The sequence below is a fragment of the Panthera onca genome, chromosome A1 (genome assembly GCF_046562875.1).
Source record: "Panthera onca isolate mPanOnc1 chromosome A1, mPanOnc1 haplotype 2, whole genome shotgun sequence".
NCBI lineage: Eukaryota > Metazoa > Chordata > Mammalia > Carnivora > Felidae > Panthera > Panthera onca.
In genome coordinates, this window is record NC_138339.1 from 109,166,352 (window position 1) to 109,193,281 (window position 26,930).

The following is a 26,930-nucleotide window of genomic DNA, read 5'->3' on the forward strand; positions in this document are numbered from 1 at the left end:
AACATGTTATTAACATTGTTATGTTAATTATAATAATTGTAAGAGCCAATATTTGTGGAGCATTTTTAAAACTTATTTATTTTCAGAGAGAGAGAGAGAGAGAGAGAGAGCACAAGTAGGGAAGGGGCAGAGAGAGGGGGAGAAAGGGAGAATCCCAAGCGGGATCTGCATTGTCAGTACAGAGTCCAATGCAGGGCTCGAACTCAACGAACTGTGAAACATCACCTGAGCTGAAATCAAGAGTCAGATGCTTAACCAACTGAGCCACCCAGGTACCCCTGGAGTTCAATATATGTCAGGCGTTGCATAAGTCCTGTCCATGAATGGCCTCATTTAACCTTTGTGCACCCTTACGAGGAAGATAGTGTTCTAAAATATGTTTAGGCAACAAAGGCACAGGAAGTTCAGTAACTTGCCCAATGTCATACAACTAGAAGGTGACAGAGCCATGTTTCCAACCTGAGCAGTTTGGTGGCCGAGCTGTCATTCTTTTTTGTTTTTTTAAATTTTTTTCTAATGTTTATTTTTGAGACAGAGAGAGACAGAGTGCAAGTGGGGGAGAGGCAGAGAGAGAGGGAGACACAGAATCCCAAGCAGGCTCCAGACTCTGAGCTGTCAGCATAGAGCCCGATGCGGAGCTCGAACCCACGGACTGTGAGATCATGACCTGAGCCAAAGTCGGACGCTTAACGACTGAGCCACCCAGGCACCTCTGAGCTGTCATTCTTAACAGCTATACTCCAGTGCTCTGAATGGTATCAAGATGAAGTAAAAGGATGGGTTGTGGGAATGTGAGGACGCTGCCCCAAAACTCTTCCACCCTGAACTGTAAATCCCCTCAGAGAAGTACATCTACAAGTAACAAAGGCAAAATACCTTTTTTTCCAAATTATCATTTTATCACTTGACATCTAGGAATGAGGCCTAAGAAAGACTGTGCTTTCCCCTAAACCTAAATACAGGTCTTGCCTACCGCCAGCCTGCTGCCCAAGTCTGAAGCAATGGTAACTTTGCCCCTGGGGAACTCGTGACAGAAGAGCCAGGGCTGGATTAGGACCATCTAACGTGGAACCAGGAACTATAAACTAGCATAGCCAGAATTCCAATTTTCCCCAACAGTCCTGGCTCCTAGCTGTCGCCCTGGCATAGATATGAATAATTTCATAATCTCCATAATCTTCGTAATTTGCTTTGGCCTATAGTGACTTGGTCACTGCAGTTGGTCAGTGGCCTACCTATATGCCAAGTAACAGAGGGAGGGCATTGTATACTTCTTACCTTTCCCCGTATGACTACCTCTCTGACTCATGTCCCGGCTACGATCTATCTTCCTGGAGCTAGGGAGATGGCCTTCCAGACCTGTAGGGATAATTTCTCGAGCTTATCTCCAACAAGTTCTGAAATGAGTAAGAGCAGACATTAACTCAACAAGACAAAAGTCAAACTATATTAGTGAGCTTGGGTTGCTGTAACAAAATACTACAGACTGGGTGGCTTGAACAGCACATATTTATTTCTCACTGTCTGGAGGCTGGGAAGTCCCAGATCAAAATGCCGGCAGATTCAGTTCCAGTGAGAGACCTCATCCTGGCCTGTAGACAGCTGCCTCCTTGTGTCCTCACAAGAGAGAGCAAGAAAGAGCTCTGGGTCTCTTCTTATAAAGTCACGACTTCCCTCCTGAGGGGCTCCCGCCTTCAACCTCATCTAAACCTAATTATGTCCCAAAGCCTCCACCTCCAAATACCCCATGTTGTGGGGGGCGGGGCTCCAACACCCAGACTGGGGGAGAACACAAGCATTCAGTCCATAACACAAAAAATTCACCCCAATTTCATTACCCACTTCAAACAGTATTTAGCCGTGCTTCCTTTCACTCAGATATTTGCTTAAATATCACCAGCTGTCCCTGACCAACCTTTCTAAAACACAAGCCACCAGCTTCAGCCTTTTTAATCCTCATACACAGCTTAATCTTTCTTTTTAGCAACCCTGCGTGTGTGTGTGTGTGTGTGTGTGTGTGTGTGTGTGTGTGTGTGTAAAAACTATTTCTGATGGTCTCCCCTTGTGAATATGTTCTGTAACAAGTGGTCCCCAGAGAAACCTACCTGAAATTTCAAGAGGTAAGCTACCCCACCTACTCTTGTCTCCCACTGACATTGTCAAATCTTCCATCGGCCAACATGAAACTTCTTTTATTTAACTGTGTGGTCTTTCCTTAAAAAGGGAGCCCTGCTCCCACTAAGCAATGGGAAAATGAAATCTGTCCCAATCCGGGAAATTCAAACACAATGGTATTTTTTTTTAGTGACTGTTTGAAAATGTAGCCCTTCTTGGGTAAATATTCAAATTGAGGTACTTTTGCTATGGCTGCATTTCCAGCCGAAAGTGCTCCCTTGGGTCAAACTCTACCTTACCACCTCCCTCCTCTGGTCCACCTCAAATCACCAGAAGATCCTGCCCCTGCCCATCACTGGGCAGCAATGGCTGCTGGGGGAAGGTGAGAGTCACTTATTTGATCAGTGGTTCAAGTTTGCTCCTGGCCTCACCCGACCTCCAACAGAAGACAGCCCCCTTGCTTCCAGAATCACCCGAGCCTCAGGAGAGAATTCCCCAGGCTCTGCTCTTGGTGGGGGGTGGCAAAGAGTCCCTCCCACACACTTGACCTCTGTCCTCCAGGAAGCTCACTTCTCTTTCTAGGAGAGGCTGCAACAGGAGGGGACCCACGGGCCACCCACAAACTCGGGCACCTTCTCCAGGCTGCTCCCTGGTTTGATCCACTGCTGTCCTCACCTAATCATCTGTGGGGTCTTTGATCTCAGAGATTTGAAGGGGCCGGTCATGAAAGAAGGAGGGCACACTTCATACTCTGTCTCAAGTACAGCCACAAAAAAATACCTTGTATGCAACACCATTTTCCTTACGTAACACGCAAAGGCCCACCACCTGTGAGGGAGTGTCGGTGTCTGGTTCCAATCATTCCTGATTTCTTCCCGCCTTGCTTCGATAATATTTTATCCTGTGGTGTTTGCTGTCTGCAGCGATGAGAAGACAGGAAGCGTACGGATCCTGATTTATCCTTCTCTGCGTGGATGCTGGAGTTGGAAGCCTGGCTTCAGAGCTTTGCTTTGCCACTTGCAGTGTGACCTTGAGCGAATCACTTAACTAGTTGTATGTCTTCTCTACAGAGGGGGTAGTCTCATGAAAAGTAAGTAACTTAATACATACAAAGCACTTTAGGACTGTCTCTGGCACAGAGGCACACAGTAAGTGCCAGGCCATAATTACTCACTGAACAAGGCTAGTCTCTGGACGTGAGGGCTGCTGCTGTGTCTGTAGAGGGTCCAAATGATTCAACCAATGTGCCACTCATCATCACTGCACCTCACCTGCAGGCTGTCCCCGCGTGGTCCAGGGGGATGACATTAGCGGCCTTTAGCAGGTCAGGAGGCCCAGCGACCTCAGAAGAGACTACCTGACTTGGGTCCCGAGATGATTGCTTTTCAGAAATTTGGCTTGACCGTTTTTAATTGCTCAGTCTTATTTTTTTCTCGTCAAAGAACAGACCTTCCTGGCTTGACAAGGAAGGTCACTGCTCACAAGGGGTTTTTCTGCATATGTGAACATCTGCTTCCAACAAACTCAGATCAGGCCATCTGCATAAATCACACAGACCTGGCAAGTGCAAAAGGAATGCGGGGCGACCTGAGCAGGATCCTTTACCTGTTGGAAGGAAGTACAGTTCTGGCATCGTGCCCTTCTGGGCATGGGCCTGGACAGTGGTGAAATGCAGACGGTCTCGGCGGGCAGAGACAAGCCGGGCAGCCGGAGCAGGCGGCCCTCCAGAGCCCAGGCCTGGCGGGCCACGTGTACACCCGCACACCGTGGTGTGAACGCTGGCAAGGGTGGGCTCAGCAGCTGGAGAAAGAAGCACCTCTCCGTTGCTGGGAGTTTTTAACTTACAGACCCATGAAGCAGCCAGGGCGGGCTCTGGTGAGCCAGACTTTGTTTCAGACAACCCGTGATCACGCACAACCTTAGAGAGAGACTGCACATGTGCGTAGGGATGGGCGTCCTGGGAGAGGATGTGTGGGAAGGCCGGGGGAAGGACAGCTCAGGGCAGAGTTTGAGAAGGCTGCGTGGCAGAAGAAGGAAGGCAGGGCTGGTGGCCTGGTGGGTCTGGGGAGGCAGGGGAGAGAGACCGTGGATGGAGAGCAAAGGGGGTGTGTGACATGGTGAAGGGCACGTCAGATGTCAGGCAGCCTGGTTAACACCACGGACAACAGTGACCATGTGACCTGGGGCAGACTGCATGGCCTTTCTAAGTCTATCTTCTCACCCAGAAAATGGAGGAAACTGCACTCTTCAGGGTATTGTGAGAATCAAATTAAATAGTACCACTGTCATAATTATTTTTGTTGTTGTTCATTGCTGGGTTATAATCGTGGATCTAGAGTGAAGAAAGGTATTCTTTAAGAGGACACCTAGGCAGTGGCTCTCAAACTTAAGAGTCTAACTTTTATATAGTTTGTGCTCCAACAAGGGACCGGCTCCGAAAATGGGTTCTAGGGTGATGAGAGCCCTGTTGTGTTGGCCCAAGGTTCTCTCCCCTGGACCCCATGGCACTGACAACCCCCACCTCTGGGGCGCCTGGTGTTCTGGTAGCACCTGTTGGAATCGTACAGGAAGTTACAGAGGGGGTGGTGTGTAATTTGATATGATTTACAGGTATTAGACAAGAGTGACTTTGGACTCGGCATGTAAGACCGAAGAGACAGGGGAAGGGGCAGTAGAAATGAGAGACAAGGGAAAGGAAAGAGAGGAATAGCAGAAATATCCCAAACCTGTGTCATGAGGAGACTTTGAGTTGACTAGCCATGAGCCACAGCCAGCCAGTAGCACAGAATAAAACTCAGTCAAGTGTCCAGTCAGCCCCTGCAGCCTGTGGTAAAACCAGATTATATCTTCATTTTCATACCACATGGGGTTTCTTACAGGTCATTTTAAGTGGCTTATTGAGGGAAACAGCAACCCTAATGAAAGAATAGGTATCATATACATACGTCAGGACTCTGAAAGAAGTGTGGAAGGAGGTATGTCTTGTTACTTTTCTTCTAGCAAAAATGGAAAATTGTCATTTCTGATCATAAAAAGGCTGTCACAGGGTTTTATGTTCACGGGGGAGGCCACCCCAGAAAGGCTCGCCTAGGACTGCATTACCAGACTCTCCCACAGATGCTTGCCCGTGGGCACAGCTGTTAGGTTCCTGGTGAGCTGGGCCTGGAGGGACCCCACAGGACCACTTCCAGAGCAGGGACATCCTCGAGGGAGCGTGGTTGTCAGAAGCTCTTGTAGCCAGCGCGCTGGGTTGCGGAGCCCTCGCTGGCTACGGTGGTGAGTTTTCTCTTGAGGCCCCCATTGGCTGGACGTAGGTCCCAGTTCATTCTGCTTCTCATGGTGGAAGCTCGAATTCCCCAGAGCTATTTGTGGCAATTGTGTGGGCAGCTTGTCACTGTCTTCCTACCCCACAGCCCTTGTACCCTGGTTTGCGCTCAGCTCCTCATTCTCGATTTTGACCCTTGTCTATAGCCCTCATCCAGATGTTTGGATTGGGAGCTCGCGGGTAAGAGTCTGAATCTGAACGCTGTCTCTGGTTCTTCTGCCCTGGGTGTGCTGGAGAGAAGCCATGCTGGTTTTGGTTCTTGGAAAGCAACGCTGTGCTCGGGGTCGTGGCCACCTGCAAGTGTGGCTGGGCTGCCCTAATGGAACTGCCGAGCTTCCTCCTTATGCTTTTGTCTATGGAGGAAGGGGTGCACGTGCTCCTACGATGAAGAAAGCTTGCGAAATACATTTGCTGGTCTTCTGATAATAGTAAGAAGTCTTTAGATCTCTCTTGCTAAAGAGAAAACAGCCAAGAGTTTTTAAATGCCAAAGTTGCACAGTCATAGAGTTATCTAAGAAATACTCCCTCTAAGTGAAGCAAAGTTGGATGAGTCTTACGGAAGAAGTCTAATTAAGTGCACACGATAAAGTTAGAATAGGCATCAGGACAGTGAGAAAGTGTCTCTGCTGTTCTGTGATGTTTTCTCTTTTACATATCTTTTTAAAATGTAGCACTCAGCAATACTTACATAGCATGGCTGTTTGCCTCAGAGAAAAAGGTATTAATTCAAAATTTTACAGTTCCGATTTGAATCTCACATATTAAAGTGCATTTCTAAGTAAGTATTCCAGTAGTCATAACCTTCCATGCATTAGAAATAACTGGAAAGCATATTAAAAATACAGATAGTGAAGCACCACCCCCATAAATTCTGGGCCCAGGCATGTGTTCTGTTGGCATCTAGGACGTTTGAGAACCACCAGTCTGGTATCCCTCAAACTTTAAAGTGCACATGAATCACCTGGGGATCTTGTTAAAAAATACAGATTCTGACCCCATGGATCTGGGGTGAGGACTGAAGTTCAGTAATTCTAACAAGCTCCCAGATGACGCTGATGCTCCTGAACCACACATCACCCTGTGGTGATGTGCACAGACCATGGAACATGATACAGCCACTCATGTGATGGCAGCTGGGCCCAAACTGGAGTTAAGTAGAAAAAGAGAAAATTGTCAGACTCCTCAGGACTGGACTCCTAAGTCATGAAGTGATTAACAATGGATTTGATCATATATCACCTCAGCAGATCTACAAATAAACCACACAAGATTAGTATTATTATATTATCGTTTATGGATGAGAAAACCAAGACTCAGAAAGTCATACAGTAAGTGGGTGTATTGGTTTCCTATGGCTGCTTTACAAAAGACCACATGATCTTTAGGTTCTAGAAGTCAGAAGTCCTGAAATCAAGGCATTGGCCCTAGGGGACTCAAGGACAGAATCTGTTCCTTCTAAGGGGCTCTAGGACAGAATGTATTTTCTTTCATGTGCAGCTTCCAGAGGCCACCTGCATTCTTCAGTACACGATCCCATCTTCCAACTTTATTTTTTTTAATTTTTAAAAAATTTTTTTAACGTTTTTATTTATTTTTGCGACAGAGACAGAGCATGAACGGGGGAGGGGCAGAGAGAGAGGGAGACACAGAATCGGAAGCAGGGTCCAGGCTCTGAGCCATCAGCCCAGAGCCCGATGCGGGGCTCGAACTCACGGACAGCGAGATCGTGACCTGAGCTGAAGTCGGACGCTTAACCGACTGAGCCACCCAGGCACCCCCATTTTCCAACTTTAAAGCCAACATCTCTGACCCTTTTTCCTTCATTACATCTCCAACCACAGCTGGGAAAGCACCTCTGCTTTTAAGGACTCACTAACTATTGTGGGCCTATCTGAATACTACATGGCACTCTCAGGTCTCAAGGTGTGAAACTTCCATCACATCTGCAAAATCTCTCTTACTATGTAAATTAACACATGTGCAGTTTCCAGGGATTAGGGGACAGACATGTTTTGGGGGCTACTATTCTCCCTGTCACGGTAGGAAAACCAAGATTTGGAACCTGGAATCCAATTCAGATCTGATTCCAAAGTCCACGTTTCTTCCAGTACACAACTCAAAAAGCAGCCAAATTGAATGTTGTTGTTGTGTTTCCTGGTGACCGGATGAAGAATGGAGCACAGCCTGAATTCCATTATCATCTTAAAGTGAACTAAAATAGGGCTGAAGTGGATTTTGTTTATTGCACTTCATTTTGCATTCTCCTTAGACTCACTGAAGCCCAGTCCTTCTGTGCAACAGCAGTACCTTGGGAAAAGGCACAAATATCTATCATTCCTACTCGTTATTTAACCTAACTAAAAAATAAGATGGAAACCAAGGAATATCTTTAAGATTTGGCAGTGAATTACGTATACTTCCAAGCAAGCACTTTGAAGCAAGATTAGTAAATGAGCCTTGAACACTCAACTCCCTGGCACAAAGCTTGATGACTACCGAGGGGCTCTGATCACCTCATCACTTAGACTCCCCACTGCCACAGCAGCCAGGCACTCCTGCCTATAGAGATTTAGCCCTGAAAACGAGCCAGAACTCACTCTACACTTCGTGAGTGCATGCAGAACTTGGCTTTATTTTGCGAGTAGCAATTCCATGCACTAAAGTAGGGCTTATAGTTTCTAGACACATCATCAGGACAGTATGAACACGGGAATATTTAAAGTGAGTTCTTTTCCACTCATCCGTTACAGGTTGAATTATGTCTCCCCGCCGAAAAAGGAACTGAAGTTCTAACCCCAAGTACCTCAGAATATAGTCTTATTTGAAAACGGGGTCATTGCAGATGACTGGTTTCCTCCTCAGAGGAAAGAGGCACAGGGGGAGGAGGCACCCAGGTGATGACAGAGGCAGAGATTGGAGTGACCCATCTATAAGACAAGGAACACCAAGCATGCAGCAAACAGAAGGTAGAGGAGGCAGGGAAGGACTCCTCCCTACAGGCTTCAGAAGGAAACCTACCACACCAACTCTTCAGTTTTGGACCTCTAGCTTCCAGAACTGTGAGAGAATCACCTGCTATCGACTGAAGTCCCCCAGTTTTGGGATTTTGCTCTGGAAGCGCTGACAAAGTGATATATACCATCTCTTGGGATGTTACAACTTCTTCGTCTCACTTGACATAATGGCTTTATTTCAGAACAGGTGGATGGATATAGACCAAAGAGTGATCAGGATAGGACTTAAACACAAGAGATGGGGTCCCAGAGAAGGACTTTAATTACAGCATGTTATCTAAACCACACCACAGAAATCTTGCCAGAACACTATACATCATAAAGTTCACAGGTGTTTCTAAGCCTGGTTTCAGGAAGCTCTAAAGTAACTTGAGAGCACGGGCCCAGGAGACAGCTCAGCGATGGGAGCCCACAGGCCGAAGAGGACCCACTTGCGTGTAGAGCACCCACCATGCACCAAGTACAAACTTTTCCAGAATATTACTCCTCCCTTTTGTGAAGTGAAAACAAGCAAACAAACAAACATTTTTCTCTGACCTCCTGCAGAGGGTAGGAGGAGAGGAATGCCTAACACAAGCAGGTACAACTGTCCTCCCTGGTCCCACAAAGATGCTTGTCATCCCTAACATGCTCCTCCTTCTGAAGCAGGAACAGTGCCTCTCTCACTGCCTCCACCTGCCCGTCCTTCCGAGTTGCTTATTGACCTCTCCAGCTGCCACTGTTTTCACTGCAGTCCGTCGAATCCCCTCTTCACCGCTCCCTGGCCTTCCCCTATCTTCACTTCCTTCTTATCCATCTTAGGATCCACGGTGCATCACATGGCCCAAAATCAGGGCATCCTTGCACCAAACTTGCCTCAGTGGCTGCAGGGAAGCCGCGCGACATCGCTGGGGAGAGCCGCGCACCAGAGAGCTTAGTCTCCGTCTGAGTTCATCAATTCCTACTCATATCAGCCCTTAAATATTTATCTAATTACTCACTTCCCTCTCCTTTGACCATTACCACTGTGAAAAATGATTAGAGAAGACAATTTAGGTGACAGAGAAAAACTTTATTTAATATGAAGCATTCAAGTTCCAGAAGGGGGCACTCTCCCTTTCCAGGTACAGAGAAGTGCAAAATGGGGTGGAAGGCAGGAAGCGTTTACAGGATAATAAATAAGGAACAAGAAAGAGAAAAAACAGAAACTGAAGAAGGAACAAGGAAGTAGGCACAGAGCCCCGAGTTGGCTTGGTGTCTGGGCACTGGCTGAGTTGATATACTGTGTCTGGTCAAGCAGAGCATGTACAGGAACATTCATGAAAGCTTGCTGATTAAGCACCGCAGGCAGAAGCGCCTCCATCTTGGGGCTAGAAACTTATTTCAGTACCACTTTCATTCAAGCCACCATCATCTCTCTCCTAGACTAGCCATAATTTCTGCAGGCACTCATCAACTCCCTCTGACCCCACTGCCCCCCATGTGTTGCACTCCGGCAACGTTCAGGATTCTGGACTTGAAAATTGCAAATCTGTTCTTGTTACCCTTCCACTCTCCCTGGAATTCCTATTGTTCTTAGAATAATGACAGAATCTGAACTTGACCAACAAGACCAAAAGGGAGACAGATCCACTCCTGCCACGTGGGCCTTTCCATGTAATCCCTCCTTCATGCTGCCAAGGAACCTTTTCCTATGTTGCTCCTCTGACAAGAACACTCACTGTCATCCTACACGCCATGCCATGCAACCTCCACATTCTTCACGCCGCCCCTTCATCATCACCTTCACAGAGTGGCCCAGCCTTCCGTAACTCCTGAGGTCGGATCCACCTATCGGATGCTCTTAGAGTTCAAGGCCACAGTTCCGTTGTTACATTTATTTGCGGGCTTATTTGATAGATGTCTTCCCCAGTAGACTGAAAATTCAAAACAAGACCAGGCTTATGTGTTTTTATCATTGTATCCTTAGCACCCAGCATACGTCATATTCAGGCACTCAATTATTTGTTCAATGAAAGCTGGATGAATATTTAATTTTCACGACCACCTGGAAAGGAAGCAATTATTCCCATTTTACAAATGAGAGAAATTAAGAAGCTCGGGGAAGTTAAATTACTTAAGTTGTAGATAATCAGAGACTCACCCAGGTTGTCTGATTTTTGGAAAGCTCATCTTCTTCCCTGTGTACTCTATTTCTCGTAATATCATACTTAAATGTCAGAAGATATTCTGTGCTGACACCGTCAGAGGAGCGATCAAAGGTAGCATCCCCGTGGTGCTAACTGAAGGTGAGAAAACCTTTACCACCCAAGAGCAATCGGCCTATATCAAAAGTGCAAGAATATTAGTATTTCCTCCGTATCAATAGTTCTTCCTCTAGTAATTCTGTTTTTTCATAATTGTAAGGAAATTTTAAGACATGTACACAAGAATTTGTGAATGATATTCACCACAGTACTAGGTTCAGATAATCAAATTTTGATACATCCTTACAGCGAATTTTTTATGCAGACACTAAATATGTATTTTTAAAGAATATTTAAATGAGGAGAAAATGGTTAAATAGAGCACTTCCTAATGAAAAGGGCAGCAGATTAACAAAAGGACACTGATATGATCCCAATTTGGGGGTATGTGTTTCTATCCACACATAGCAAAGAAAAAATACAGCAAAATGACAACTGCTTATCTCTAGGGAGTAAGATGATAGGCAATTGCTATTTCCTTCCATATACCTCAGTGTATTTTCAACTGTTTACCATGAGCACACACTGCTTTTATGACGAGGAAGAAAGTCGCTTTATTAAAAAGCAACGGACATGTAATTTGCTCAAAGCTTTCTCTGGTGTTTTACCAGCTTTTCAACTGCTATTTCTGAATTATTTCAGGGACAAAGTTGCTAGTCTTCTGGGGAATTTTGCTTGTCCTAACGTTCATCCTTTATATTTATGTAACAGAAGGGTGTATGGTGAGTACACTGGACCAAGTGCTCCAGCCCCACCACATAAAGGGCTCAGAAGTCATCACTCAGGGCCTTACAGCGAGACACTAGACAAACTGAAAAGCAGTGACTTTTCTTGGACTCGGCAGAGTCTACTCCTGCAGGGGGGTGAGGGGGTGAGGGGGGTGGGGGAGAGACTTTACAACAAGGCTTCGCCCTGAGGTCCTGAGAGAATGGCATTCCTCTCACTCCAGCACCTTCTCACCTTCCTGTCACCTCAGAGGGATGGGGAAGCTATAGAAGAAGAAACACAAGCACAGGTGGCAGGCCAGAGACTCAAGCTCACTAAGAGACTTGAGGTTTAATCCTAAGATTAGAGAAACTCTCTCCACACACCTGAGAACCACACACACCAAGAGGGCTCCAGTAAAATGGCGGATTGCTGCAAGACACAGGCTCTCTGTACGGAGGAGTACTTAGGGAAGTCTGAAGGAAGGAAATAAGAACCCCAGAATGTGAAGCCTTGGACATCAAGAGCTACAGCACACAGTAATCATAGCCTAACTCTTAGATGAACACAGATGGTCACACTAGACAAATGTTTATCTTAGTTCCTATTACCTAATACAGTATGTCCAGCTTTCAGTAAAAAATTACAAAGTGTGCTAAAAAGCAAACAAAACCCACAGATCAAGTTCTGTGATCCAGTAAAAAATTAGAGAACATCTCAAGCAAGCATCAAAATGAGACTCATATGTGACACAGAATTCTCAGACAAGAAACTTAAAATGACAATCATTAACATGTTGAAGACTCCAAAGGAAAAAGCAGCCAAAAAGTAGATGGGTAATTTAAGCAGACAGATGGAAATTCTAAGAAAGAATAAAAAATGGGGCACCTGGGTGGCTGGCTCAGTTGGTTAAGCATCCAACTCTTGATTTCAGCTCAGGTCATGATCTCGTGGTTTGTGGATTTGAGCTTCACGCTGGGATCTGCCCTGTCAGCATGGAGCCTACCGGGGATTCTCTCTCTCCCTCTCTCTGTCCCTCCCCCACTCTCTTTCTCTCAAAAATAAACAAACTTTCTTAAGAGAAAGAATCAAAAGTAAATGCTAGAAACTAAAAAGACATCCAGGAGTATCATATTCAACCTACAGAAAACCAAAGACAAAAATACCTTGAAGTCAGAGGGAAGGAGGGAGGGGAAACCATTTTACTTATAGAATCCCCATATAAAGAATAAGGAGAACAGTGGGATTCTCTTCAGAAACCATGGAAGCAAGGTGGCAATGAAGTGAAATATTTAAAACATTGAAACAAAAACCCCCACCAACTTAGAATTCTACAAGCAGCAGAATACCTTCAAAATTTAAAGATGCTTTCTAAGACAAGCAAAAACTTGTCTGAGGGACAAACTGAGGGAATTCATCGCCTAAAGACCTATGCCCTGCAAAAAAAAAAAAAAAAATGTTAAAAGAAAAATCACATACATCAGAAATTTGGGATTTCTGAAAGGATGGGGGCTGGAGAAGAAACAAAGATAAAATCAAATCTCTGATTTTTAAAATTCTTAATTGACCTATAAGGTAACTAATAATATCAGTGTATGGGTGATTATAGCATCTGGATTGAGTTAAACAAGTAATAGCAATATCCGAAGGGATGGGGGAGGGGTTGGGAATACTTTGCTCCAAGGTATCTATACTATACACACTACACATGAAGAATAGTGTTATATGAAGGTAGGCTTAGGTTAAAAATGTACAGTGTAAACCTGGGCAACCACTTATTATTATTATTATTATTTTTTAAATATATAATTGAAAGTACATTGGAAGAGACACCAGGGACCCAAGGCTGTATCCCTCAACTTCTGGGCCCATTTCTTCATCTGTGAAATAGTAAGGTTAAGATAGGTCATGTCTTCCTGATTCCCTTCCAGCTCTAAATTCTGTGACTAAAGGAAAAAAAAAATAAATTAAAAAAAATAATAAATAGCCCACCTGCTTCCTATAAATCTATCTATGAGGAGTGATATCTACAAAGAGGAACTTTTATAAGTATAAAAGCCTGTTAAAATAATCAGTTCCCTAATCTATTACTTCGGTAAGTTTGGGTTTCCCTATTTCCATACTGTGAGTTGCCTTCAGCAGGCTTATCTGGTAAGTATTATAAAATATGTCACAGATGTTAGAAACTACTAGAATTAGCAGACAGGAAACTTACTATTGCTCACCTGGTTCAGCATTTCTCAATGCGTTGTGCCAGAAGTAAAGAACCCACCAGGCTGAAAGGAAAAGGCCATTTCATGGTATTGATTTCACTGCCTGAGACGGCATGAGGTATGTACCTTTCAATCCAAAAAATAAATAAACCAAGCTGCCTGCCTTGCCTAAACAGAACTCATGCTTCGTTTGTGATTACGTCCAGATCTGTCAATAGACTTTCTTGCTCTGGCTGGCTGTCAATACACTTCTGCGCTCAGTGTATGTGGTTATGAGCTACAACTTCCTGTCCATCAAAAAGTGTTGCTCTTCTGGATTACTGCTTAAATTGCAGAGTTCACTAAAAAGGAGGGGTGGGGAGGGGAGTCACTCTGGGCCAGCCTGGAGAGCCCTGGGAAAATGGCCTGCCCCTTCTGAAATGAGACAGTGATCTCGCTTCTGGTTCAAGCTACTGAGAAAAATGAAGAGCTCACTTCAAGGTCTACTCACAGTCTCATCTCCAGCCTTTTCTTCTCTAACCCCTGGCAATAAAAACCCCCAACTGGCAGACTTCTCGTCCTAAAGTCAATTTCCAAATTTAAAACCATGTGCCTGGTGCCAGACAGATATAAAGGTGCCAAGCCTCACTGGACTCATACCTGTTCTGGCAGTTACTTCCATTCCATTTCTGCCCTACTGGGAAATTAAAGTGGCATGAAAATCAATACTTCATTTTGAAGGGAAAGAGGGCCGGATGACCAGACATCGATACATTCCTCCCTGGATTAGACAGTTCTTCAAAGCACACTTGACTGAATCAATTCCAGCGGCCCAAATGAGTTGGCTGCAGGCATTAGCTGGAACTAGGAGCAAAATCTTGCTTGTTAAGATCTTTGGCTAATTGGGGACTCTACTTGTTACGGTAAGAAAGAATTCAAGAGAAAATGTAGCCAATGCGTCTCAGTTTTGAATTTTATCCAAGTGCTTCAGACCATAAGGAGTCCCTCAGGCCAGGAATTCAACTGCCCCAAAGTAAAGATGGAGAAATTCAGACTAATAGCTACAGCCCTGGGTATTAGGGTATTCACCCAAGGCCTCTAACACTCAACTCAGAAAACAGCACTGGCTGTGGAATAAGTTCAAACTTCCAGGGCTAGATGGATCAGTTTGCACACCCCTTCACGGGACGTCAGGATCTGTAGAATTTCGATGTGATCGGGACAGAGTGCATTTCTTAAGGAGAAAAAGGTGACCTTAAACTGCTCTTTCAGATGTCACAGTCTTATAGAGGTACCAAGATCAAAGCCTCACATTTCCAGAAATGATTATTACATTTTCTTTCCCCATTTTGCCAGCTGATAACGTACAAGTGCTTCTCATCCTAAACCAAACTAAAAGAAAACTCCCTAAAGTCTGGAATGGTTCTGCCTTTTAGGCCTAGAGCAAACATGATAAAGCATTTGTAAAGTAAAAAAAAAGAAATTTTTTTTTTTTTTGTGTCTTTTGGCAAACAGCTTACAAACTCAAATGAGAAATAGGAAGGCAGTGCTTGTCTTGATTTCTTCCTGTTCAGTGGTGTGTGAGTTCAGGTTATACTGGTATTCACTAAGATCTACATACCTCTCAAAAACAGGAGGAAGTGGAGGGGAAGAAAGAGAGAAAAAAAAAAAAGGAAGGAGAAGTAGATGTTGGCTGACAGGTATGCCATAACAATAATGGATTTTCAGAACTTATAAAGGTTGATAAAACTCATACTAGGTTTAATATACCTTTTCCATAGCTCAGCCGCATGACCTCCCTAGGTTAAAATAAAATTGCAGAACCTTTTGTAAATGAAAAGGCAAGCTGGTAGTGGGTTAAGGACTCCAGGGCAAAAACAAAAACCAACAAAAGAAGCAAAACCACCACTGGAAATTTCTAGGACTGTACGGTTCTCTTTGAAAACTTATCCTTATAATGGGGAGGCCTGGCTATGACCATTCGTTATAATACGAATGGAGAGACAACCTGACGTTACATGCCTCAGAATGTGATGTCAGGGCAGGTATACAACATTAATGATGGAGTTTCATCGCCAACAAATGTTAATCTGAATCGAACTATGAGGAAACAATTAGCACACTAGACCATAATGGACATTCTACTAGACAACTGTTTGGGATTCTTCAAAAAGTCAATGGTATGTTAAAAGGAGTATTCTAGATTTAAAAATTGAACAGCCAAATGCAATGAATAAACATTCAATGGATCCTGGATCATATAATGAATGGGCAGCATATAAAAGACATCTTCGGGACATTAGGGAAAACTGGAATATGAACTGCTTATTAGACGTGATTGCATAACCCTTCTAATGTATTGGTGGATATGTAGAGAAATGCCCTTCTTAGAGGTACACTGGAGTATGGGGGAATGGAGTGTCTCTGACTTACTTTCATAAGGTTCAGCATAAGTATATATATACTATACATATGTGGGGGTGTGTATGGAGAGAATAAATGTGTTAAAATTAAACAATTTGGTGAATCCAGATAAAGGATATACTTGGTTTACTATATAAAGGATATACTTGATATACTACTGGTCATTATACTAGTCTCTCAATGCTTCTGTAGATTAAAATGTTTTTCCTAAAATTGAGGGAAGAAAGTATTTTTGTTTTTCATGAGAGACACCTCTGGTCTTTCTTTTATCAGTTCTCCAAAAGCTTACAAATTTCTCTTTGTGTGGGATTTATAAGGTTTGTAGAACAGAAGACCACTACCCCCAATAGGTGAGCCTTACGTTTCAATTCATGGAATGAGGGATCAGTTGCGAGGCTGTCGAACTCCAATATTTCCAAAATTTCAGGGATGATAGCATGTCAGAGTCATTTCAAGTGCTTCTGAGCTTGACATCACAGGGTCCTGAGTCCAGCCTAGTGCCAGTGACTTCTCCATAACCTCACCAAACTACACTGTTTAAGAGTTTTTAAATAACTATCAAATTATACAGTGCCAGGATCATTCTTCTGTATCTGATCTCCCTGCCCTGCACTCCTGCTGCTCTAGGACATATGTTTCCATTAGATCCACTATTTTTTTTTTTTTTATATCATGTTGGCAAGTATGTGTTCCCACTGATTTATAAAATTTTAGTAAGGTAAATACCCTGTTCTAACTCCAGAATTCAGTGTAGCACCATGGCACAAAACAGGAACTCAACAAATACTAGTTGAATAAAGGAATCAGTAAATAAGGATCTACGGTGAAGCTTTTTCCAGGGAAGCAATAAGTGTGTTTAACATGTAAAGATGTGGTTTCTCTAAAATGACTGGTAGGAGACAGATGGACAAGGGACCACTTATCATGAAAACTTGAAAATGTCCTTGTTGGCCACACGGGCCTTTGTTAGAGGAATGGGAGAAGTGTCTGGAACATAAAATAAATAGAAAAAAAGCTACGTTTATGGATGAGAAATGATCAGGAGCCACAGTTCAACCAGCAGCCTGGCTGAGAGGACTCATTTTGTCCAAATGTGTGCCTTAGGCTGCATTAATGAATAGACTTCTGTAAATTAACACGTGTATTTTATCTCTAATTGAACACTTAAAATTTCAAGATACATGATTTTTTTCTGACCTATTTTAAACATTTCCTACTTAATATTCCTTAAGTAATGTTACTTAGTGTTCCTACTCAAAGCCTATTTTAAACATTTCAGTTTTTTAAAAAAATGAACCAAACTCTTTCCCTGAGGTTAAGTTTTTAACTGTTTCTGCAAGGTAGCTATTTTAGTAAAATTTGCTATAACACTATAATGAAATCTGTCAGGAATTGGAAAGAGAAGTTATTTTACTATAAGTGAAAAGCTGGGGCACGTTTAGAATTTCTGGTAACGTTGGGAATAATGCCTTAAATGAAAATAATTACATCAACAAAAAGAAATTCTTCTTACATCAGTCCTGAGAACTGAGTAATAATGGTTAAGAATGATCACATTAAAGAAGCTTTTGGTCTTTAAATGAAAAGAGAAAGTGAAACAGTAGCTAGGATTTACTACACACAGTACCACCACCTACTAGGACAGGACCAACACCAGGGTCTGGAAGAAAACATCCCTTTCAAATCCACGGGGCAATTTTTACCAACTCATTTTTCATGGAGCAGGAAAAATAGTCAGACATATCAAAGGTAGGTATCTTTGGAAAATTTAATTTGGACCATATTTTCTTTCTCTTGCTCAAAACACCAAGTAGTTCCATACATTTTGGGTTCCACAGCTTACAAAGGGGCAGTGGGTTTCCTGCAGTTACATATACTGTACCCAACTTTCTATAGAAAGATCAGACATTTCCCAACCTTGCTTTGAGTATTTCCTAAAAAATGCTTTAAAGGTTTCTTACAATAAATGGCAAGTGAAACGGTAAGGCTTTATTTTCTCCTTTTTCCCCTTTTTTGGTACTGCGTGTTGGAGGAATAAGGAAGGAAGACTTGTCCTAACAGTGTGGTGCCCCGGGGGATCGTGACTGTGCGGAGGCGCGCCCTCACACTGCGGCTGCGCCCCCACGGGAGCCCTGCGGTGGGTAAGGACCTTGGGACCAGGTAGGGCAGGTAGGGCAGAGGGAGGGGGGGAGGGTAAGGGCAGCACAGAAGGGCGTGCGGGTGGCCGGCTGCTGTCGGCGCTCTCCCGGCCTCCGGGAGTAACAGAGGGGCAAGAGGTCTCCCCCGGGGCCGCACTACCACAGGTTCCCTTCCGCGGGCCTTACGAGATGCATTTAAACACTAAAGGTAATTTCTGAAAATAAAACGAGGAAAAAAAATCCCTTCACTAATTTTTGTATCCAATTACTAAAATGAAAATAAAAGCATTTGATAAAACACATATTCTACGTCCGATGAAAGCAAATCCCTTGCAAGATAACCTTAGTAATATATATTTGCACTATTTATATTTTTGTCCGGTGCACACCCTTCTTTAATTGCATCATCTGAACAGCTTTGCCATTTTTCAAACTTGCAGTTTCATTAGCTTAAAAAAGGGATACAGCAGCCAAATTAATACTAATTTTGGTTGCAGAAAAACAGCAGACATTAACCTTCATCTTCTCAAGCGTTAAGAGCACATGATTAAAAGGTAATCAAACGGTGTCTTCTCTTAACAGAAAACTAAGCAGCTAGTGTCATCAAATCTATATCTAGTAAACACGGGGCCCCTCTTAAATATAAAATTAAATTCTTTTGAGGAATAGGTTTGTGATTTTAGTTGTGCGGGATTTACATTTATTCACTCATTTTGGTAGTAAAAATGTATGGTCTTCACTTCTTTATAGGCATACACGAGGGAGTTCTTCATCCTCTCAGCAGGCTGGCACACACCAATGGCAGGCTGGGGTCCTTGGCTTGTTTCAGAAAGGGGAGGCAGCCACACGCCACTTGCTCTCAGAAGCCCTGCAAAAACTCCTGCAGCTGGGTGACGATCTCCGTGTCCACGGTCTCCATGAGGGACTGGAAGCCTTGCTCTCCCAGGAGCTCCTGCTGCGCCTTCAGCTTCTCGTAGATAAACTGCTGCAGCGACACTGTGTGCACCGGGTCCTTCAGAGCCAGCTATGGGACAGAGAGGAGCCACACTGCGTCAACGAGGCAAACACAACTCCCCCTTACACGGGACTACAAATCTCGTAGTCTCTTCCGCAGCCGCACGACTGCTTCTGCCTCCCTTCTCACAAGAGATCCTCAAATAGTCACACTGTGCCAAAGTCTGCCGAAGGAAATTTCAATTTGTCTATCCTCGGTTCCCTAGGGCCTCTGAGCCTAAGTTGCCTGATTAGCCCAACTCTTCAACAGCGCAGGCTTCATCCATGTAAAGAACCGAAACCTGGTACAAAGTATTCTAGACAGAACATGCCGAAGAGCATTTCAACACAACTGTCCAGGGCTCCTCTGAGGAAGATAAGGTGCTACTGAGGCAGCTCAGGGAGGCCCTCGGGGCTGACAGAGGAAAGCGCCCTATCCTGGACGGCTCTGCTACTTACCTACGTGCTTCTGGTAACAGAGAGAGAGAGAGAGACAGAGACAGAAATAATAAAGAAAAACATTTATAAAACCAAAACAAGCACATACCCCTCCTCTCCCACTGGGATATTTGGAAAACAAAAGAAATACAATTGAAAATAACCCATCATTCTGCTTCCTAACAATAACAATCACAACAGAAAACACTGTGGCCTCCTTTGCTTTTCTGTGCACGTGATCCACAAAAACACAATATCACAATATATACAATTAGTGCTGCTCTTTGCATTTGTATATCACATGAAAATTCTACTCTAACACATTTTAAGAACTCTAAATCTATATATGTTATCATCTTTTTGGTTATAGGTGTGTTGAAATGATCATGGTATAGTTAAAATACAATTTTAACTAATTTTCCTGAATAACCTATCACAAGCACTGTTCCTCTACATATCAGATTACTCCCTTATGCCTTTTTCTATTTTAGAAGAATTACTAAAGGACACAGACGATTTTATGACTCCTGATACACATTATCAAGTTGTTTTTCCGACAGTTAGTACAAATGTAAAAGGTATGAGAGTTTTCAGCTTGTGACATTGTTTTTACCACTGGTATTAATTACCATTATTTAAATGCTTTATAATTTAAGAAGTGAAAAATAATACACTCTACTTTAAGCTGTACATTTCTCCCATTATCAATAAAGGTGAACATCTGCAAGGCGTCAGTAAAATACATGAGTGTGTGTGCCCAATATGGCTGCACAGAAACTCTTGTCCTTCCTTACGGATATTCAATTTTAGGTAGATAAAACAGTTGAATCACATCTGCTGTTTGAGCAATTTAAAGAAATTTTAAAATAATGACCACAAATGGAAAATCTAACTGAGAGGCAGAGACATACATGGCATGAATTTGAAATGAGACCCCTTAGGTGACCATTCCAGAGCTACATGATAAATCCAAGGCAAGGATACATTCAGTATTCATTGCAGGTGAACAGGAGAAAAGAACTCTCAACACAAACCCCTGCCTTCACAAGCCTGAAGATATCACTGTACAAAAAGCACAGAAATTGAAGACGAACATTTAAAAGTAAATGTTCTCTTAAGCAAAATGCAGTTATGTTCGATATTATTTTCATTACTATGAAATAGATTTTTTTGCTAAAGAGGATGTGCACTTTGTTGAAATATCATGAACTATCTGTAACTAAAACCATCTGCTACAATATGAGGGAAACAGAGCTGAGCTGGAAATTAATGTTCAAATAAGTTACCCCAACTACTGAAATGAGCTTAGGAGAGTAGTTTAAATGCTGTTTCAATCTGCTATAAAAAACTGCAAACAGTTAATGTATCAAATCTCCACCCTTTAACTTTCAACTGACTAATAAAAAGGAAAACTACTGCCATACTAAATCCCACCAAGGCATCAGTATAGTATTTTTTAAAGTATATTGACCAGTCATGCAAAGATTAAAAAAACCATTAGTCTCTTTTGAAAGAAAAGTTGTTGAAGGGAGAAGGAAGGGAAAACAAAACACACAAGATCTCCAAATGCACATCTTTAAAAAATCTTAAAACAGCCACCACAACAACTATTTTCTTCAGTTAAAAATATCATGTAAGCAAATAAATGTGTATTTTGGCTTGTGGTAGATAGTCATAAATCACAGGTATGAATACTTTCTTTTTTTGTTTTAATTTGTTTAATGCTTATTTATTTTTTAGAGAGACAGAAGAGAGTATGAGCAGGGAAGGGGGCAGAAAGAGAGGGGGACACAAAATCTGAAGCAGGCTCCAGGCTCCAAGCTGTCAGCACACAGCCAGATGAGGGGTTTGAACTCAAGAACCGCGAGATCATGACCTGAGCCAAAGTCAGATGCTTAACTGACTGAGCCACCCAGGTGCCCCAATACTTTCTTTTGAATAAGTTTTTTGAAATACATTAATAAAATGATTCTCTCGAGAAAAATCACTGCTGCATACCCACTAAAACTCCAGATATAATTTCTTTGAATGTTATAGTGCCATCAATAGAATTAAAAAACACTCGGGGCGCCTGGCTGGCTCAGTTGGTTAAGCGTCCGACTTCGGCTCAGGTCACGATCTCGCGGTCCGTTGAGTTCGAGCCCCGCGTCGGGCTCTGTGCTGACCGCTCAGAGCCTGGAGCCTGTTTTAGATTCTGTGTCTCCTTCTCTCTCTGTGACCCTCCCCCGTTCATGCTCTGTCTCTCTCTGTCTCAAAAATAAATAAACGTTAAAAAAAAAAATTAAAAAAAAAAACACTAAAGTCACTAATTATCATTTTCACAACTGTTGCTTTTATACAGTTAATACATATATACTATATAAATAATGCCCGCATTACATAATAAACTCAATTATATGATTTAACGTGAAAAAATACAGAAAGCTTACATGTTCATCAGGTGGTATGCTCCTGAGAAAATAATTAGTTTTATAGTGTAATAAGCAAATTATAATTAGGAAGATAACTCTGCTGTTGGAAAACCACATTGCAAAAGTAGATGTGAAGTAGACTTCTAATTCCAAAATAACAGAGTAAAATATTCTTCTAATTCTTTCAGGTAAGTACAACTAAAACTCCTGGACATTACACGTGTGCGTGTGTGTGTGTGTGTGTGTGTGTGTGTGTGTGTGTGTGTGTGTGTAGACACCCAGAACTGAAGGAATGACACAGTACTGAGTCCCAGGCTTTCTTCTTGCATCATATACCCCAAATTTGGGCCTGAAGAAGCCAGCAACCTGGACATGGTAACAAACGTAGACCAAAAAAAGGTTCCAACAAAAAGCCTGCTCTCTACCCAAGGGACCAAAAAGCAAGACAGAAAACTTTAGATGATAACTAGTCTATTTCACTCAGCCCAACACCAAGACTAAACTATGGCCCCACCTCTACTCACACCAGGCTGTTAAAAGGATTCGAACCACCCATCCCCCAATAGCGTGTGTGTGGCGACACTCGGGGAGCTTGAACTCTCAGTTCCTCTCACAGGGAGAGGGGCCGAGTGGAGAACTTGGCTTTCTGCACCCACCTGACAGTAACAAAGTGGCACAGCCACTTCTGCCACAGCACTGTCAAAAGAAGGTGGCTAAAACAGAATCTGCAGTAAGATTCAGTCTAATAAAACCAAAAATATCCAGGTTTCAATAAAAAAAAAGTCATTCATAACTAAAGGAGGTATCAGAGGCAGAAGGGAAGTGGGTTTAATTATAAAAGGGCAAAATGAGGAGTCTTTGCAGCCACGGAAATGTTCCATATCCTGACTACTTTGGTTGTGATGTTACAGTTTTGCAAGATGTTATCACTGAGGGGTCATGGACAACAACACATCACAAACCAGAGTGAGCTCAGTATCTGGCAACCTCAGACACCAAGAATATATTGGGAGGCATGGAATTAATTTCCCAGAGGTGAAAGACCCAAACAGTTTGGTAATCCACATTCCCAAATTCAAACAAATTAATCACAGAAGAATCTTACAAATTCAGAAATTGTTTATTCTTTTTTGGAACACATCTAACAAGTGTGGTTATCTTTGCTCAGATGTACAAATATGAGAAGGTAAAAACCCTCTACAGAAAAAACAAAGCCAACAGTACTGAGGCCCAGCTGACAATACAGAAATACTGGGAGTAATGGGAAGAGACACAAAACTATTAAAAACGCAATTTTTATGAGACGCAATTTTTGGTACTCTGGACCACATCTTGCAACTAAGAGCCTTAGTGGAAAACCAGCGATATCTCAATAAAACCTGAAGTTTAGTTAGCAATAATATACCAATGTTGGTTTCCTAATTTTGACAAATGCACTCTGATGTAAGATGCTGACATTACGGAAAAGGAGTGAGGGGCACATGAGAAGGAAAGGTCTGTACTACCTCTGCTACTTTTCTGAAAACCTAAAACTCTTCCAAAATAAAAAGGGTGTCTGTCTTTATGCCAGTACCATACTGTTTTATTTACTTTGTGATAGATTTTGAAATCAGAAAGTGTGATGCCTCCAGCTTTATTCTTTTTCAAGACTGTTTTGGCCACTCAAGGTCTTTCCTGGTTCCTATGAATTTTAGAATTGTGTTTTCTATTCCTGTAAGACATGCCATTGGAATTTTTGACAGAGTGCACAGACTCTGAAAATTGCCTTGCGTAGTATGGAAATCTTAATATCTAGTGTTCCAAACCATGAATATGAGTATCTACTTGTGTCTTTAATGTCTTTCATCAACGTTTTGTAGTTTTCAAGGTACAAGTCTCTCACCTCCTTGAAGTGTATTATGTATGCTCAATTGTTATATTTATGTTAAATTTATGCTCAGCTACTGTATTCTTTCTGATGCAGTTCTAAGTGGGATGTGTTTTCTTAAGTTCCTTTTCAGATAGTTCATTTAGTACAGAAAATACAACTGAAGTTTTCATACTGACTTTGTATCCTGCAACCTTACTTAATTTATTAGCTCCAGCAATTTTTTTTAAATAGGTCTTTAGTGTTTTCTATACCTAAGATCACATCATCCGCAAAAAGGGACAGTTTTACTTCTACCTTAACATCTGGATTCTTTTTATTTCTTTTCCTTGCCTAATTGCTCTGACTAGGATTTCAGGTACCATGTTGGGTATACAGAGCAATAGACAGAACAGGAAGTTCACAAATAATTCCACACATATATAGTCAACTGATCTTCAACAAGGGCACCCAAAAGTAAACAATGAAAGGACAGTCTCTTCAACAAATGGTGTTGAGAAAAGTGGATAGCCAAATGAAAAAGAATGAAATCCTTCTCTTTCACCACACAAAAAATCAAGTCAAAATGAGTGAGACTTAAACATAAGACCTCGGACTCCTAGGGAAAAAAACCCACAATTTTGGGAAAAGCTTCATGCCACTGGGCATAACAATGATTTCAAAAATATGACACTAAACGCACAGGCAACAAAAGGAAAACTGACAAGAGAGACTACAATAAACAAGTTTTATAATATATTTAAAAAGAGGTACTAAAAGGGGCACCTGGGTGGCTCAGTCAGTTAAGCATTTGACTTCAGCTCAGGTCATGATCTCATGGTTCATGGGTTTGAGCCCCGCATCGGGCTCTGTGCTGACAGCTCAGAGCCTGGAGCCTGCTTCGGATTCTGTGTGTGTGTGTCTCTCTCTCTCTCAAAAATAAAAAAAATTTCTCTCACCCTTCAAGGAAGGACATAATATTTAAATATTTCCATTAAAATGGTTAAGATAAAATTAGAACCCTTATAATAGATTTGTGATATTAGAAGATAATTACCCAGAATTCCTGACTCCAAGACAATGCCAAATAAATTAAGTGCTAATATTCTGACTCACTTCAAAAGTCCATACATTGGATTTTAATAAGCAAGTAGTTTGGTACTCCTTGACTTTGAAATTATTACTTTAAGAAAGAATGGTTCTGGATGAACTGTGTATCAGATTCCTCTGTTGGTAATTATAGCTTTCTGACGTTTGCTTCAAACCATAAGGTAGTTAGTCTTTAGAGTTGGTACAAGATTTTAGCTCCTGTGGTGCTACTTACCAGAATGTCCATTTCTTATTCTTTGAGATTTTGATTCCTTAAAACGAAAAAACATTTCACTGCATTAATCAGCAATTTCACCCAGCAGGAATTTGATAGCTGAATCCTTTCTTTTTCTTAGGTCATGTGGCCTTTCATATTATTGTTCAGTTTATAAGCCTCCATAGACCCATGATAATTTTTTGGAAATTATTTACTGTAAAGTTATTTTGGTTGGAATTTTGCTAGAGAGAAAAAGTTTCCTACCCTAGAAAATTACAGAAGATTTTTGTAAGAATAGTGATATACTTTCCATGAAACCTGGTAGATTATGTATAACCACCCTAGCAACGCAACAGACCAAAAATCTTAAAGGAAAATTTGCCTATGACAATGTATTTAACCCTGTGGTCTTCAAATGTTCTTAGTTCGATTAAAATATCTTTGGCTTGAAATTCCCTTTTTTGACCTCTGTTTCATACAGGGAATTGTCAATTTCTGAAATACATCTACATCTAAATTTTTAGAATCTGTTGGATATAAACTCTCCTAACCAGTGGCTTACCAAGGAGTTTGAGTGCTGTAGATGCCAACCAGAGCCCATCTCATCAATAAGGCTCAACAATGCAAATTCAGTCACTAATTAAACCCAGTGTGCAATCCAAATTCCAAGGCAGCGAGTGAGATTTTATCATCCCTGCTGTAGCTGTCCATCGAGGAATTTAGACTACAATTTCTATTTGACGAACCTGTAAATAAAGGAGCTATTTTACATTGCTATGTCTAGAATGACTGAAACCCAGACGTCATGAGATAAAAGTAACAATGCATACATACATGTCTCAGGGACAAAAATGCAATTGCAATTTAGCAATTAGCTTATTACCGAGGTTTTCTGATATAATTATTTTTTCTCTCCATCAGTCCCAGACCATTACTAATTGGGTATTTTTACTCTAGTTTCAGTCTTATTTTGGTTACGCCTTCCAAGGTGCTTTAAATCTACAAAGTAAGCGTGAGCAAAACACACAATTTAATCAATGAGCCAAAGTAAATATGCCAAGCCCAGATATGAGCAACAGAACATCTTATTTCTTCACATTTGTTTCCGTAGGGAATGTTCCTCATCAGAGTGATTAAACAGCAATCAAAATATTCTATCTACATTTACTAAACTCCAACCGCAAACAGGGCATGTACTAGGCACAGACTAAACCTTTTATGTACATTTTTTTGTTAGTTTATGTTGAGAGAAAGAAAAAGTATGTGTGCAAGCGGGGGAGGGGCAAAGAGAGAGAGAGGGAGGGAGAGAATCTGAAGTAGGCTCTGCACTTTCATCCCCCAAAGCGGGGCTTGACCCCATGAAGCCTGAGATCATGACCTCAGCCAAAATCAAGAGTTGGATCCTTAAATGACTAAGCCAGCCAGGTGCCCCTTTACATAAGATTGTTTCATTTAAAACTCAAAATAAGAAATTCTAAAGAGAAAAGGAAACCCACAGCAATATAACTAAATATGTTTACAGAGTGTTTTTCACCCTTAGCAGCATACTGGGAACCATTTGTAGAATATTAAAAACTGCTGATGTCTAAGTCCCACTTCTAGAGATTCTGATGTAATTGGTTTCAGGCACTCAAATTTTTAAAAGCTCGTAAGAATCTGATACATATTTGAGTGAGGAAGAGTGCTAAAGAAAAATTTGGAAAAAACGGTTTTGAGGACTAAGATTTCAAGTAAACCCAACAAAAATCTCTATAGATATCTTCATATTCATTAACATAAATGCAAGTAACAGACTCAA

The 26,930-nt window shown here is 42.0% G+C and overlaps 1 protein-coding gene across 1 annotated transcript in view; it reads right to left on the minus strand.

Annotated features, from left to right (window-relative positions):
• Positions 1 to 17,754: 17,754 nt before the first annotated feature.
• IPO11 (importin 11) overlaps positions 17,755 to 26,930 on the minus strand; it is a 198,499-nt gene continuing 189,323 nt past the window's right edge. Inside the window, exon 30 of the mRNA XM_060635693.3 lies at positions 17,755 to 19,162. Within this exon, the coding sequence (XP_060491676.1) occupies positions 18,998 to 19,162 (165 nt within the window). The 3' untranslated portion in view covers positions 17,755 to 18,997. The remainder of the gene's footprint in view (positions 19,163 to 26,930) is intronic.